General features: G+C 40.9%; 1 protein-coding gene across 1 annotated transcript in view; it reads right to left on the reverse strand.

The window, feature by feature from the left end:
• SVEP1 (sushi, von Willebrand factor type A, EGF and pentraxin domain containing 1) overlaps positions 1-16,932 on the reverse strand; it is a 129,895-nt gene that overhangs the window by 46,253 nt on the left and 66,710 nt on the right. Inside the window, exons 15-28 of the mRNA XM_050913002.1 lie at positions 15,769-15,957; positions 15,202-15,435; positions 14,525-14,686; positions 13,622-13,783; positions 12,613-12,774; positions 11,938-12,032; positions 10,669-10,765; positions 9,895-10,008; positions 8,907-9,020; positions 7,802-8,003; positions 6,651-6,808; positions 5,238-5,439; positions 4,437-4,612; positions 2,983-3,107 (exon numbers count right to left, since the gene is read on the reverse strand). Of these exons, the coding sequence (XP_050768959.1) occupies positions 2,983-3,107; positions 4,437-4,612; positions 5,238-5,439; positions 6,651-6,808; positions 7,802-8,003; positions 8,907-9,020; positions 9,895-10,008; positions 10,669-10,765; positions 11,938-12,032; positions 12,613-12,774; positions 13,622-13,783; positions 14,525-14,686; positions 15,202-15,435; positions 15,769-15,957 (2,192 nt within the window). The remainder of the gene's footprint in view (positions 1-2,982; positions 3,108-4,436; positions 4,613-5,237; positions 5,440-6,650; positions 6,809-7,801; positions 8,004-8,906; positions 9,021-9,894; positions 10,009-10,668; positions 10,766-11,937; positions 12,033-12,612; positions 12,775-13,621; positions 13,784-14,524; positions 14,687-15,201; positions 15,436-15,768; positions 15,958-16,932) is intronic.

Below are 16,932 nucleotides of genomic sequence, written 5' to 3' on the forward strand. Positions count from 1 at the left end.
GGATTTCCTCTTCTTTTAAGATACAGAGGGAAGTGGTCTATGGAGAAAAGATGGTTATTCAATTAAGAGAGCATGTTAGTAATTAGGCTACTGAGACTACTTCCTACTCTTTGGCTTTTCTGTGCTGGAGGGTCATTCCAGTAATTCCCTGGCAGGGAGAAAGGAATGTTTCCTTCAGCAGCATGAAAAAATGAATTAAGAAGAGCAAAGATGAGCAGCCCAGTGGGCTGTGTACATCTCAGCACAGCCAGCCTACCCGTACAATACATGCAGCATAGCTTCCGGGCACAGCTAGCTGGTTAGAAAGCACAGGTGTGCCCAGTTCATGCCAAACAGCTGGGAAACTGCCCAAGAATAATGTCCTATACTCTCTGTCTTTGTGAGAAAGGAAGGTACACCATGAACCTCAACTGAATTATTCTCACATTCCCCCTACCCTGAACTCCAGTGAGGCGGATCAGACTCTTCTAGAGTCGGTTTAGCTGGAGAAGAGAGCAACCTGCTCTGTTTATTCTGAGGCCATTTCAAAGATCTCACTTCAACAGTATGTGCTGATGGAAACTGCTTAGGCCAAGGGAGACAAACTTTGGAAACAAACTGCAAGGAATCTGCAGGGAAAAATTTCCAGTGTGGGAAAGGCAGGTTTGGGAATCAGCCCTTCCAAGCTATATGATGGAGAATGGAGGGCCAGAAAGGACCTCACAGTCCCACACAGACAACTCATATTTCTACTGCTGTCTACTCAGCAACAAAACAACTAGACTGTTGGTTTACCTATACAAAATTAATGTGCAAGTGGATGAGCAATTAAACTACACAAAGAAAAATCTTTGTTATTCACTGGGCAACATATTCTGTCATCCTGCTTTCTTTAATGGCTGAGAATAGGAAGGTAAGACTTACTGAATAGTTCCAGCTGGCCACAACAAAACTGATAATAAGAGATAACAATAGTGATTTACCAGCCCAAGCTCTGAAATGAATGAGGTAAAAATTGTATAGGAAGCTTACTTGGCTCAGCTCCCTGTCTGGTCTCACATCTGTCTTTTCAGTTGAGTAATATGGATGCCATAAATGAAGGGCAGGAATTTCTTCCTCGTCCTAACTGTATTGCATTTGAAGCAAATGGGAATTTAATCAAGCCTGTCATTAAAGACAGGCAACCACTGAGAAAGACTCAGAAAATCGCATTTAACCTCTTCACCAGTGTGTCCTGTAAAATCACATGTATACTTATCGGCTTCAAAACTGCTGGTGAACAAAAGCCTAAAGATTTGACTTGGCAATGCAACAATTGGTGACCCCCAAAGCCAAGAACAGTAGCAGATTGCTGGGCAGTTCTGGACCTAGCAGAAAGCCAAAGTAGCAAAGAAAAGGACAAAGAAGCAGAGGACACATTTGGATGCCGGAAGCAAAGATTCTGCTTTACTTCTATTTTCTGTTCATTTTATTATTTCTTATTTGGATCATGGATAACAAACAGTGATAAACCACCAAATAGTAGTAAAACCTTAAAAAAAACAGCAGGAGAAGAGCAAAACCTTTTAACCCAAAGACTCTTCCCCCAAGAAATGCCTCTAACTTTGAACATTAGTCCTTGCTGTTCAAGTGTTACCAAAAATTTCATCATTTCTGACCTTCAGGATTGAAATACTGATGACAAGGAAGCGGTGATGGAGCACACCGTCATCGGGTTTGCAGATAATATCAAACTGGGAGGCCCAGTCTGTATGCCTAAGGACAGAGCTGCATCCATAGGGACCCTGACAGGCTGGAGGAATGGGCCAACACAGACCTCACGAAATTCAACAAGAACAAATGGGAAGGAAAAACCTCTGAACGATACAGGCTGGGGAAAGCCTGGAGAGGGAGCAGCCCTGTGGAAAAGGACCTAGGGGCTCTGGCAGGCAGTGAGCTCAGTATCGGCCAGCTGTGCACCCTGGAAATAATGAGGACCAACAGCATCCTTGGCTGTGTGAATAGGGTCACAATCAGAAAAGCAAGGAAGGGATTGTTCCCTCTTCTCAGTGCTTATTAGACCACATCTGGAGTATTGCATTCTGTTTTGGGCTCCTCAGTACAAGAAAGACATTGACAAGCTGGAGCAAGTTCAGGGGAGGGCATCAAAAAGGTGATGGGTTGGAGCATTTGTGAGGAGAGGCTGTGGGACCAAGGCTGGTTCAGCCTGGAGCAGAGACAGCTTTGGTGACACCTAACAGCAGCCCCCAGTACCTATGGGGAGGTAATCAATCATATAAAGTTAGGCTCTTCACAGCAGTGCATGGTGGGAGACAGAAACACTAGTCATAAACAGAAGTGGGAGGTCCCAACTAGATATAAAGAAAAAAATTTCAATCTGAGGATAACTGAGCACTGAAGCTTGTCTCCCCGAGAAGTTGAGGGATCACTGTTCTTGCAGATACCTTTTGATCTATACTAATTTTTTAACTCTGTGGAAGTTTAGGCCAAACCTTTATTTTTGGTACCTAAATAAAAGTAGCCTAATGTGCAGTTATGCTACCCATTCAGACTCTTCCTGGAACTATATAGCTCAGATTTTTCATAGTGTCTAATGAATTGACAGAAATTCTGATGCCTCCCCTCTGAAGTTTTACTGGTGCCTTCACACAGCAGGATGAGGGAACTGTAACCTGTAAAACAAGCCCTTAGCTCGTTTCATTGGGTTTTCTCCCTCTTCTAACAGGACTGCTAGCTTTTGTGTATGCCTTCATTTCTCTTTCAAAGCTACATAACACAGAAAGGCTCAGTCAGAAGAGAAGGTGTTGATTTTACCACACCTAGTTTTGCTTAAAGCTACTCTACTTACTATGCTAAGCTTATTACCCTAAGCCAGAGCTTCATCTGGTGCCCACTGACTTCTGTGGGAACAGAGGTCTATCCAATATGCTAACTTGGAATGCCTTTTCAAATGTTCATCCTACGCTTAGAGACCTGTGCTCAAACACTGCAATAAGGACTTACCTGCTGTGGAGACAGGACATGGTCCCAAATGTTGAGCTGGCTGATGGAGCCCACAAAAGATTCAGCTGGGTTGAATCCTTCTCCTTTCTGATCTTGCTCTTGACCCAGTACAAGTGCACCACCACCTAAACTCAGAGAGAATTAGAACAGGGATAGGAAACAAAGCCTTACAGCAGGGATCCCCATAGGAAGATTAAAAACTAAGCAAAACACAACTTTTGCTAACCTGTGTTACTAAGATTTTGTAGTTCAGGAGACCAGCCACCTTCAACAAATTCTTTCAGCAAACCTCTGGGAAGCCTTATGCTAGACTGAGGTAAGTGAGCATAACAATTTGGAAGTGACTCTCAAATACGCATTAATACTAAACTCATGGTGATGAGAGCAGAAACTTTACACGGCTGCTTCAGCAATGGTATTGGCCCTAAGAGACGACTTCTAGCTCAGTATTTGAAGCATATTACAGAGCAATGCAAAATGCAGTTTTGAGCAGGTGGGGCATATTTTACAGTGCTAGCTTGCACTTCCTGCTTTAAACAAAAGCTTAGAAAGTCAGATAGAACAAATTTGATTCCAGACCCTCAGAAGCACACTGGTGATTAGACAGTCAACGTTCTGACATGCCATACAAGTTAAATTTCCTCTCCTTGACCAGTAGCACAGACGATGTGGACATGCATTTTGTATATCATAGGGTGTGTGGACAAGGACAAAAAGTAATGGAGACTGCACACTTCCTTAGGTCTTGTCTCTGGAGATAACTCCAATGTAATTGGGAAAGACAGGAGCAAGCATAAGGTACACAGACTAAAATGCTTCACTATATTTTTTTTTTTTATGTGGATAGTTTTTTGAAACTGTATGTAAATTTGGGTGGTGGTAGTATGAAAACTATCAAAACCAAATCTCTTTGCAGCAATCTAACGTGAGGCCTTTCACAGCTCTTCAATGCTAGGTATTCCTTTTCATGTCTTCTGATATTACTGGAAAGACCACTGATCACAGAAAACAATGAAACAGCAAACCCCACCTTGTTAGGAATACATAACTTTAAAAAGATGTCTGAAAGTAACATAAGGCTAAGTCAATCAACTCTGAGCACACATTTGTACGGGAAATGCCAGTTAAACTTAAGTTTGTTGTGTGAGAAACCTATTCTCACAAAGCCATTCCAAAAATCAGCTCAGCACAGGCTCCTTTGTGGACTAAACTCTGTTACCCCCAAAACAAGTTACCTGCTAGTTTACCCTAGAAATGTGCACTTTGTCTTCAGCAAGGCTGAGTGAGGGAACTGTCCTCACGAACAAGAATAGCAAACATGAGTCCTGCATAAATGTTGAAAATGTGAAAACATACTAAAATCACCAAAATAAACATTTCCTTGCAGGCACAGCAAATTCTGCAATAAAATAGACTGAAGGCAACAGATCTGGTGTAATATAAATAAAGCATACCAGGGATTTTTGAGCCAACAGAGAGCCCGCTGCCTCCATCAGACAGTTTTCCATCGATGTACACTTTCCATGCCCCATCCGTGCATGTCCATGTGACCGCAATGTGATGCCAGTTACCATCGTTCACTGAAGGACAGTCTGTGATCCTCTCTTTCCCATTTACGTAAAGAACCCAGCTGCATAGAAGGAAGATGAAGGCATACTCAGTTGCATGCAGCAGCTTTAAAAGCACGGCCTGTCCAACATGACTCAAAGAAATGTTATTTGCCAAACAAGGTAACCGTGTCTACAAGAAATCTCTCTTGAAAGATTATCATACAAGATCTCTCTCTCTCAGAGAACTTGGAAGTTACGGTTATCATATTCAAAGCATGGTGAAATAAGTAATGTGCTTTTGTACCAAAACATGAAGACTCAAGTCATGGCTGCATCGTGGATTCTTAAACTTGCCCCTTGGGTACATCACTGCTTTTGGAGTCACACTACAAGTACTCTGAGTGCTGACCTCCATTTTATCTAATCATTGTCTCAATGTGTCATTAAATATGATGTAAATGTAGTCCAGACAAAAAATATCTTGCTTTCTAAACTTCACTGCTTTCTTGCCATTACTCTTCTGTTTGGCAAAAAGTGAAGGAAACAAAGCAAGGAGAAAAACAAAGAGACAACTCTAGCTACAGAGTTTGGATGCAGATTTTTCTACCCCAAAGTAGACAAAGCTGATATTCAGACTTCTGGTCTACGCTTTCTTTATCAATTCAAGACATCTGTAAGCTACTGAAAAGCAGAATTGTGATTTACCCATTGTAATCAGTCAGAAGAAATGCATTATCACTTCCATTCTCCACTGCATAAGAAATGGGAGTCCCATAGTTTGTGGTGTCAGTGGATTTCATCCAGAATGTACAAGTGATGTCACCAAGAGATGGGAAAACACCGTCAAGCATGACGTATCCGTAGATACCAGAGACTTCAAAATCAAGATTGAAACCAGAGGACTGTTCTGCAACAAAGACCAAGAGTTTTCAGAGCTACATTCCCAAAAACCCAGAAAGAGGATCAAATGGAATCTAAGCAAATGTAATAAAATGGAACGCAACCCATGGATAAAAATTATTCACTTTAAATTGATCAGAGGTAGAAAGAATGTATAGCAGTCTAACATCAGCCAGCATAGAGAGCTTTCCAAGGCTAGAAAACACCCAGGGTTTGAAGACAAACGACTGGAAAAGAAGCTGATTATCTAACAAACAATGAACATGAACCTTGCTTTTCAGTCCTCTATCAAAGAAATGACATATCCATGTGCCATCCAACAGCCCAAAGAGGTGTGATCAGCTGGTTCCATTTTACTCACAAGAGTCAAGATTTAAAAAAAAAAACACAAACAAAAAAAACCACAAGATTTTTTCTGTTCTGGACTTACTGAAATACACTGCACTGGTATGGAACAGCACTTCTGTGCTGCTTTTCAGTGCAGAGTGACATACTTTATAAGGATACTACAGGTAAATGTATCAAGTGGAGCTCTCCTGAAAGCTGGGTGTTATTAAACTCCAACACAGGATGGCAGGTCTAAATGACCGGTATGTCCTCTACTGTCTCTGTAAAATGAACACAGGTTCTTCAGCTTCCGTTTAAAGATTCACCAGTTACTAGTATAACGCTTTATAATTTTCATGGAGTGGCTAATAGACAAATGGATTTGAGCCTCGTGGTTGTGTGGCCTAACTCCAGCATCATCCAGGAAGTTGCACTAGGTGTGACCCATTTTGCCTGCCCGTAGGGAACTTGATGCCCTGTTGCCCGCAGGGAACTTGATGCCTTTAGGACTTCTAAAGCTGAGACTACCACATACTAATCTCTAACCCTGTGATGCAAAGCCCTACATGAAATACAAGAAACAGAAAGAGTTAATTAACTCAGATACATAGAGCAAATACAAATTAAACTCGATAGACTTACTAGGTATTAAAAAGATAGAACTGTGCCTTAGAAAAGAGAAATGAATATAAATATGACATAGCACACATGCTGTTAATTGTCTGCAATTACGCTTACTAACACTGCAGTCACACAGGCTCCACTCAGCCTCTCAGAGTCCCACCACCCTAGCTGCTTTCTGGGGACGCTGTATGAAATCAGCCCAGCCAGTGCAAATCTTGCCCAGAGAGTTAGTCAAGCCACCTTTTTCTGACACTTTGTCCTGTGTACCTGTTTCACACCTGCTGCCTGTAAAGCCAGGGGGACATTTACAAATGTACGAGTTCAAGGCATCCACACAGGTGGCTTGGTTTAAGCAGGGACTGGAGTCACAGTCATTGATGTTCACTTCACAGTTTAGTCCTGTGTACCCTGTCACACACAGACACCTACGGAGGAAAAGAGAAGCACACTTCAAAGGTGGCTGCTGTCACAACTAAGAATGCTGGCCATGAGGCCAGATCTGCCAATGGGAATGGCATATACTGGGGGGGGGGGAAAAATCAAGAGAAGAGATACTACAGAATTAATGGAGTTTTCTTTTGGTTCTTCCTTTGAGTATGCTTGTATTCTATTAGCTGCCTAATATTTCTTCTTGATAGGGACAATACAACATTTAAACACAGTGGCTGTGTTTCTTCATATGAAATTGGGAGAGGCAATCATTGCACTCCTGTGAGTGAAGCATGCCTTCAAGGTCCACAGAATTATAGATGAGAGGTACTCGACTTTTCATGCAGATATGCTTACGTAGAGGGAAAACCAAGGCAGTAGAAAGGCACCAAAACCTTTGGTACTTGGAAAACCGAGGTGTTTGAAAGGCACCAAAACTTCTGGGGCTTTGGGGAGGGAAAGAGTTATTAAACCCAGACAGTATGACACTGCTATTGGTATTTGTAACTTCTGATCTGAGTTCAGATACCCTAAAGCATAAAAATAAATATTTGCAAGATTCCATCGGTGTTTGTATTTTAATCTCTATATTCTCAGTATGTACAGCTATCCCTGTCTTCCAGGCTATAGAAATGTAACATTATCAGGTGCATAACTGGTCATCACCTATTCTTCTAGTGGAAAGCAACATAAGCCCTTGAAGCTTGGGAAAGTGGATTTCTTTTGGAAGATCAATATTAAAACTGTGCAGTCCTACTAGGCTTACACTTCAAACTCTGCATATTTTCTTTGCTGTCTACCTTGGAATTTTTTAAGAGTGAGGACACCAGGATTTATTTTCTTGCCTTTTAAAATCTCCTTCAGTGTCCATAAGGGGACCATTTATATTGGATCAGGCTGCCGAATGCCTTGCTGAAATCTACGAAGGCTGAAGCACCACAGCATATCTGACTTTCCACATTTTATTACATTAATCATCTGTTTTTCACCTGAAGCTGTTGATACCATCTCTGCACGTAGCTCCATTCCTACAGGGTCTGCTGAGACACTCATCGTTGTTTCTTTCACACAAGACACCAGTAAAACCTGGGAGGCACTTGCAGGAGAAACTGCCAACTCGATCTTCACAAATAGCCCTATTAAGACACGGGTTTGAAAGGCATTCATTGACCTCCATTTCACAGTGAGCACCTGAGAAGAAAAGAACAAAGTCACAGCTCCGCTTTGAATTAACCTAAGAAAGAAGATTACTAACCCATCTCTGTTTTTTAAGGACTGTTGCCGATATTCTGGGAAACAGCAAACACCAGGGTAGCCATGCAGGTTTGGGATTTACTCCATTAACTGAGGTTAAGTGGTCATAGAAGAATTACAGGAACCATCTTTGCAGTTGCAGAAATAAACACTCAGCAAACTGTGGGGAATTTAAAGGGATATTGCCCATTATGTGAATAATTTGGGCTGAATCAAGAAATCACCTGAGAAACTATTCTGAGTAACGAATGAAAAGCTGCTAAAAAACACATTTAGCTGGAACCTTAACTCTAAGGAGAAACATGAAAGCCAGAAACACATGATTCTGGGATTTCTGCTGTGAAAGAGGCTCTGTGTTACAAGCATCGAAGAATGAAGAAACTGCATGTGATTTTATAGTGGAGCTCTTTGGCAACATGATGATCAACAGATATGCTTGGTTGTTACAGAAATCTATGAAACCAGTAGGAAGCCGAGTATGGGGATGGGGAGTAGTTTTAATATACAACATCTTGTCTACTGTTATAATATTTTTCTTTTTAAAATAAAATTTAAAATAACAATTTGCACCCATGTGAATGTCCTTACTCCTTCCTCAACATCACACAGTAAGTTCATGGCAAAATTAGTAATAGAAGACCGATCACTTAGTAAATCCTTCTGAAGCCACGCTTACACTACGGGGACTCTGAGAGAGTAGATGGACCTAAGGAATCTAGTACATCCATATCAACATATATATAGTATATAGCAATGAGATTGAAATACTTTGGACAGGGTAGGAAGACATCTTTTTTGGTCAGAAAGAGTGAAGGCTGACTTAAACAGAAAAAGGTGTACCTGTGAACCCTTTTGCACAAGTGCAGCGGTAACCGTTCTTGCCATCAACACAGTGGGCTCCATTCAAACACGGACTGGAGCTACATTCATTTATGTCTTCCTCACACAAGAGACCTTCAAACAGCAAGGGTTACAAGACATGATCAAGACACAGCCACGGTCTGCATGCTGCAGTGACTGAATGTGGAAGACAGAACAGCACCATACTGCTTGCATTACAAAAGGCTACTGAGATCAGGTGATAAAATTCCATGTTTGACTGCGCTACTACAAACATCTACAGAAATCATCTGTGTTATTTAGATGCTGGGATGTGAAAAATGCGAAGTCCATGGTTTGTCTTTATGAAGTTTAAAAAATATCCAGCAAGTGTTGCTGTCGATAAATGTATAGCCATAAACATGAAAAATGAGGGAGACCATTTCTGGTGGAAAATACGAGGCCTTTTTTAATCACATAAAATTATCTCCTCAATAGTTTATTCCAGTATTTAGAAATTAGGTGCTGGTTTGGCAAAGTACACAGCATGTCAGTTTCCCCACAGATTTCAATACCTTCAACATGCATGCAGCTGAGAGTTAAAAACACTGAGAAAAAAGATAAGAAAAAGCCCACCCACTTATTCATAGGGTGGCAGTAAAGCAACTGCATAAGTGCTTTGTCTAGTCAGTCCATATTCACTCTCACAAGCATTTGCCCTGTGAGTATTTACTAATTCCCTAAACTTCATTGCTTTTTTTCAGACCAGAAATGTCACAAAACAGAAGCATACATGCACACACATGCACACAGGCTGTCCTTGAATGCCCATGCTTTTATTTCAAAACCTATTCACATACAGTAGAACCTTACTCTAACCTGTAGATCAGATTGCTTTCCTGTTGTAATTCTACGGATGTGGAATTATACAGCCGTTGTGTTTTGTGTTATCTACTTGGCACAGAAACAATGCCTGTCTGAAGAAGAGCTATGAACTGAAACAAATTACCTGAATAGCCTGGTTGACAATGGCAAACAAAGGTCCCAATGCCATCTTTACACATTCCATTGTTGTGACAAGGAGATGATTTACACTCATCAACTTCTGTTTCACATTTCAAGCCTAGAGTGCAAAATAAAGGACTGAGAACAGGGAGACAAAATTTGAAATCGTTCAGAAACACAGAAGTCATGACTACTTAATGTAGGAAAACATGATTGATTAATTGTGTACATTACCAGACATTCAGGTTTATTATCTTCTCTTTGGATGGTGTTTTAACACAGATCTGAGACAAAATGTTATTAGAAAGGTATGATGCACATTGGGGAACAGACTGATCAGTCCCAGATAGTGGCACTCAATATCTATCACAAGTGACAGAGATCACTTCTCGATAATAGCTGAATAAGAAGTCATCTGTCTGCTTTGAAGCAACTGGAAAGCTAACACTGAAGAGGAGTACAGGCAGATCTGGTGGAATCAGCTGTTTAGAGTGCAAATTTCCAGCTTTTGCTAATCATAAATATTGCCAAGTCATAGGATTTTCAAATCCACTACCTCCACTAAAAGAAACCCCATTCAAAATCCTTTTTGGCTAAACACGATACAATTCAGCGAGAACATGAGGAACTATTTATTTTCTTAATACTTATGTATGGTAAATCTGTGACGGATATTCCAATTAATTAGGCCATACTCTTGCACTGAAATGTTTTGCTCCTCTATGCTTGCTTATCTTGGAGACATGTTAGCTCCTCCACCTGCTTCTCAATTTTTTACCTGTATATCCAAGTGGGCATATGCAAATATATCCACTTCCCAATTGTTTGCATGTCCCATTGTTGTGGCACGGTTCCAGGAAACACTCATGAAAGACCTGCCAGAGGCAAGAATGATACAATTACAGTAAAGGTAGAAATACAGATGGAAGAAAATATTCTAATTTTAAACTGCACACCCTATAGTCACTTTAGAAAGCTGGTGAAAAAAAGTCACTGGCATTAACTTCTAGCTCCTCCTCTTTGTCTCCTCAGCGCAACAACCATTCTTTTTTCTAGAGAAAAATACAAGGAATCTGAATTATTATTTTAAAATGACCTTTTACTTAGCAAAATGTGATCATTGCAGTTGTTCCCTTAGAACTTTCTTAGCTATGATTCACAGGTGACATTTTATGTTATGCTATCTTTTATATGAGAGTTCTCCCCTTTGCATCCTTTTACACCAGCTAATGACTTCCTGCTACTGGTCATCAGGTGAGCAGGTGGGGAACTTCAGTGTGTGGTGTTATTTTTTCTAACATAGCAAACCTGAATTCAGCGAAGCCTTTGAGTAAATGGTCAACTAAAACCATAGGAGATCATTTTGTCACCTGTCCATATGTTATATAATTGTTCAGGCCAAATTTATCATCAGTCAACTTTGCTCCCGCTTACACAATATCCTAACTTTAGATTCAAACAAAGCACTCTTGTCAGAGTTACAGACTGGGGGGGAGATGGTGGGGGTAAGGGGGGATCTCTAGCAAACATTGTCACTAGAGTAGTTTCACAGGAGGACTTGCCTGTATTTCAAAGGGGGTACTCACAGCAGAAAGGAGCTCTGCTTGCCTCCTCTCAAGTGTATCTATGTTGCAGTAAGTAAAACAAAGATTTTACAAGGGGGACTTAGATGCCTGGTAGCATTTTCTGGAATTCAGCATATGGAAGACATCAGATGACTGAGTGTGGTCAATCTACTTTTTATAGATTGGCTGAACCTCCTCCACGGAGTTTTCTTTTACAAGTGTGATAAATATTTCATACATCAGGTGAAGGCTTCAAGTCCAGAATTTAAGATTGCCAATACTTGATGCAGCTTCCTTTGTTCAGCGAAAGTGCTTCTATGATTACAGAGTTTGAGTGTTCCCCTCATGACCATCGCTCTCATCTCTTCAGGAAATATAGTCAGCATATCAATTACATTTAAAAAGGCCTTAGTCATTTACTGCTGCATAAGGCACTCTCGCTTTCATTTGAGATAACATTGGAAAATATATCTTGTCCTTGCCTGACTGCTGACTTTGTACTGCTTGCTGATATTTTCTGGAGAGGCTGGTACCATCATTACACTTTCCTCAGCTGCTGAAAAAGTAGAGCCAAAACCTAAAGAGGAAAGATATGAAAGTGCTGTTAATAACACTGTATGGCAAGGTCCCTATTCCATGAGGGCATAGTAATTGCACATTAGTAATGCATCTAAAGATATGCTGAAAAAAGTCAGTTTGTGGGAATAAAAAGCAAACTTTACAGTAACCACATAATATTTTACATATATTTTACACAAATATGTATTTGTAAGCACATACATTTCTAAAACACATATATGTGTATACACATGTAAAGTGTATTTTATGTGTATTTATACACACACATACATGCATATACATATTTGTATATATATTTGTATAGATATCTAACTCTCTATAGTGTATATATATAGTATACATATACACTCTGTATATGTATACTCTGTTATTGAGCCTTGGTATGTATCACGCAGTCGCACCTTCTACATAACACAGAGGCAACACCAGTAGGCAAAACCAGCTGTGAACTTCACTGGTTGAAATGGAAGGTCTACATTTGTTAGGAGAGTAAGTGGGGTGTTTTCTGTTAAGACTACTGCTGGCCATCCTTTTGGTGTTCGCTTTATTCACCTTCTCTAGCAGAGAATTTGGCTTACTTGAACAATCTGTGATGGATCTGGCACCAATGACAGTTGTTGTTCCATAAAAGGGACAAGACAAGCAGTAGGATTTTCCTGGGTCTGGTTGATAGTAGTCTCTGGGACAAGGGTAGCAAGGTGTCAAACCTGTACGAGAGAACTCGCCTGCAAGACATGGTACTGCAAGAACAAAAGGACATTTTTTTGAGGGATCAACTGCACCCCCACCCTACCTCCCCCACCTCTTTCTGATCATTTTCTCTCCTCCTGTCATAGTCCCTCCTCAGACTTAAAGGAATAGGATGAAACCTGCCAGGAATTCACAGCTCTAGGAGATGCTTATTTAAATTTTGCTGTTAGGTGACATGCGGTTCTCAAAGGACTACAGAAATATCTGGGAAGTATTTCTATTTATTCCTTTTACTGCTTTGGGGGCAGCTTTCAAATGCAACTTCCTTTCTCTTTTATCTCTCACACCTGGTGGTTTGGTGGTGGGTTTTTTTTTTTGTTTCCTTCAAGAAGGAGTAAGGACAGAAGACAAGTCTTTTCTGTACCATTAATCCCTGCAGACTATTTCCCCTGGGAACCTTTCTAGCAAAGCTTCCCAAAGACAGCTGAGGACAATTTCTTGAAAAAAGTTATGGAACAAACTGTGTTAAAATTCAGTATTTTTCTACAGAAGATGTGGAACCTGTTCCAGAGACAATAGTGACAAACATCCTGTCATTACCTTTCTCTTCTGTAAGGAAAAGGTTTTATTTTCCTGTAGGTACCCATCACCTATCTCATTTTATTCATCTTTAGATAAGACTCTGTCTTGGAAATCAGAAGGAGGGCATTTGAAATAATCAGAGTATCAGGAAATGACCTATCATTTTGCTGGGAAATGCTGCTTGGTCCACACTTAACCAGAAGCAGAATTCAATCTCAGGCAGCTGAATTGCATTACATTAGCTGATGTTTAAACAACATTTGGAAATTTTTAGAATTCCATTTAAAACATTTCATAGCCCCTTTTGTTACAAACCTCCACAAGCTGAGACATCCACTGCACCTCTTTTTACTGTTGATGTATTTTCTGGGCAAGAGATGCAATTCCTGGATCCAAATGCTGGCTGATATGTGCCAAGTGGACATGTTTCACAGGTCTCAAGGCCATTAGGTGAATACGTTCCCTGCTTGCACTGAGCTATAAGGCAGAAGAATTCCTAAAGATTAAGCAATGTCCAACAGGAAACATGGCTCCTGACCTCTGAAAATAATACTGAAATCACAATACATGTCACAGGCACTTTTATTTCTAGAGTTTACTCTACTCTGAAGGACTTCATGGGTACAAAGAGCAAAAAATAAAAGGAACTGTGGTAAGTTACTGATAGTGCACTTGTGATCTATTAACCAGTTAATTCTCTTCCGATCAGCTTCATAGATGATTTATTGCAGCTCAGTTACTCATTTTTAATCAACAAAATTAATGATAAGACAATAAACATGAAATAAAACTAGCAACTTCTTTTTCAGAACAAGTCATAGATGGTGGTGTTGAGGTGCTCAGTGCCCTAGCACTGTAGTGTAGGATGCAGACATTTTATCTTTGATCACAGTAGGATGGAGAGGGACTGGCAAGGACAAGAATGGCATTATTTTAAGTGCATTAGTCCCTGCAAAATGGGCTCACAATCTCACAGAATGAAGACAGAAAAGAAACAAAGCTTCAAAGGCCAGCTCTTCTTAAAACATCTGCACAGGCATCCTGCATGCCACAGCAGTGGTGAAAACCTGGATTTTTCTCTTCACATATGCATCAAGGGGCAGTTAGGACTGCTCCTCATTTCACAGGCTAACCTCATTCCAATACTCCCACCATGGGGACCAAAAGGATGCCACCAGGCATTCAGAAGTGGCCGCCTGAAGAAGACAAAGTTCTCACCTTTGCATTCAGAGATGCTCCTAGAGTGTAGATACTCAGTATAGCTACCAGATGGACAACTTTTGCATTCCAGCTGCCCTTCCTCATCTTGGTAGGATCCAGTCCAGCAGCTTTCACAGGTATGATGCTCCAGGGAGTAATAGGTACCCAAAGGGCAGTTGACTGTAATGTTGGAAACATAAGTTTCCCCTCAGAGTGCACAATGATACATACTTGTCTTACCTCTGGAGATCCCATTTAGTCAAACCCTGTTTATGTGAAATGTGACTTTGTTCCTCGGCAAATGGGGTATCTCTCTGGAACACTGCAAAGATCTCACTACGCACAGGAAATGGAATCCAATTCCCTATCTTAGCTACACATCACCCACAAGACTAATAGGGTTAAAAAACTGCATACCAAGCACTGTTTTCCTGCATATCACCAAGTGTGGATATGCCTGATTTCCCCATGGGAGTGGAATCCTGGGTACAAAAGCATCCTTTTTCCACAGGCCTTGGTTAGGAACATAAACATCCTCTGGAAGTCAAACTGCGCAAAGCATTTTTGCAGTTTATTGTTCTGGGAGACCACAAGCACTGGACTGTGTCAAACCATAACCCTCTGCAAACATCCTCTAAAACCTTACTTTTCAAAAGGATTCTAAATACATGTAAGGAGCAAGTCATCTGGCTTACCACACATTCTCCCCCTCAGCACAGAACCAGGCCTGCAGAAAAGAAAGGCCTTCTCGGTCTCCAGTGAGTTGCTGTCAGCTACAATGAGTTCAGATGCAAACTGAAAAGAATACATGGGTTCCTTATTGAGAGTCCTATTCAGCCTGTTTGTGATCGTCTCTAGAGTTTTAAGGAGCCGTCGCTGATTTTCCAGTTCCAATGTATCATTCCTTTCATCAGGCAGTGGCACGCTAGCTGGGATATAAACAAAAAACACAAAAAGCACACAGATTTTACAGTCAGCACTTCCAGTGTACTCTGGAGTATATCAAGAGTGCAACACTCAAGCTTGCCAGTAGAAAGTGGAAAGCAGGCCATGTACACAATGCTCTCCATGAACATAAGGCTGTGATCCTTCCCCCAAGCAGAAAGTCTGTGATGAAACGGGGCAATGAATGTCTCCAGAAAACTGTCATCTGCATCTCCAGCAGGCTTTGTGAACTGAGGGCCAAGTTTTACTGAATGTATTAGAAACATGGTTTTTAAAAAGATGGAATAGGAGAAGGATGGCATTTTGACTTCTCTCACCTGTGATATTAAATATTAACTTGATTTTGTGGTCGGTCATTGGAACATTCAGCTTATGCCTTTTGACTCGAGCAGGTGCTACCTTTACAGAGGCAGAGAGATGCTTGGATAAGTCGTCTTCTTGCGCTGCATCAACAAAATCATCATAGGAATAACCCAGCTGGTTTGCTGCCCCCCAGCCAGCAGGTCCTGTCAAGCATTAAGAAAGAACAAAAAGAGAAGCAACATCATGTGGAAAATAAGTGCCTGTATTTATTTCTAAAATACATCCCCAATAGAATGGGGTCTGTTTGAAGCTCCAGACCATGTGTGCTGGCTTTGCCTCCACACAAGTGCCCATTGTACCAGCATTTTGGCTAAAGAAAGGAAAAGCCAGTCTGACTCCTAAGTGATATCCTAGAGATCCTGAATCTTGTGCAGTTAGCCAAAGCTTTAAAGAAATACTGCTAAAAAAGTTACAGGTTGCAATTCTTTCTCTTCCCCTGTCCTGTATGGACCCGTACCTGCCAGCAACATCTTCTTAAACAATTCCATATTGCTCTCTCTTCCTTTTCCTGCTCAATTATAGACACCAAGGCCTATGCCACATGTCTCCATTGCATCTTCTTCTCATAGCTCCTGAACAGTTCTACCATCATCTGCCCTCTCATAAAAGGCTGGTAGCATCACCTTATGTGTTTATTCCCCCCAGAAAGGCATTTCCTGTTACACAGTGAGTCAAATTCACCCCTTGTATAATGTCCTTCGCCTATAACATGCTTTCAACCAGAAACAATTAAACAATTGTTTCTGTACATCATCTACCTTTTCATAATGACTAAATCTAGAGGTGCATGGTCTATTTCATTGATCTAGCTCTTTTTTTAAAAACATGAAGACAGAAAAAAATTCTGCCAATTACCTGTTAGCAGTCACCTAGATCATGCTTAATTTACAGTGGCAACTAGGACAAGTTAACCCACAGCTTTGCAGTTAATACCGCGTGAGTATTCCACAACTAGTTTTCTAAACTGCTGTCTCTTGTGACCTGAGGAGAGTGCTCCTTTCCTACCTCCCCAGTGTAAAATCATGAGAAACTCCAGAAAAACAGCAACAAGGTTATTCTGATAAGAGGTTGACATGAACCAGAAGAGAATGGGACTGTACACCCCATGTCCTCAACAC

Source organism: Gymnogyps californianus, chromosome Z, assembly GCF_018139145.2.
Source record: "Gymnogyps californianus isolate 813 chromosome Z, ASM1813914v2, whole genome shotgun sequence".
Lineage (NCBI taxonomy): Eukaryota > Metazoa > Chordata > Aves > Accipitriformes > Cathartidae > Gymnogyps > Gymnogyps californianus.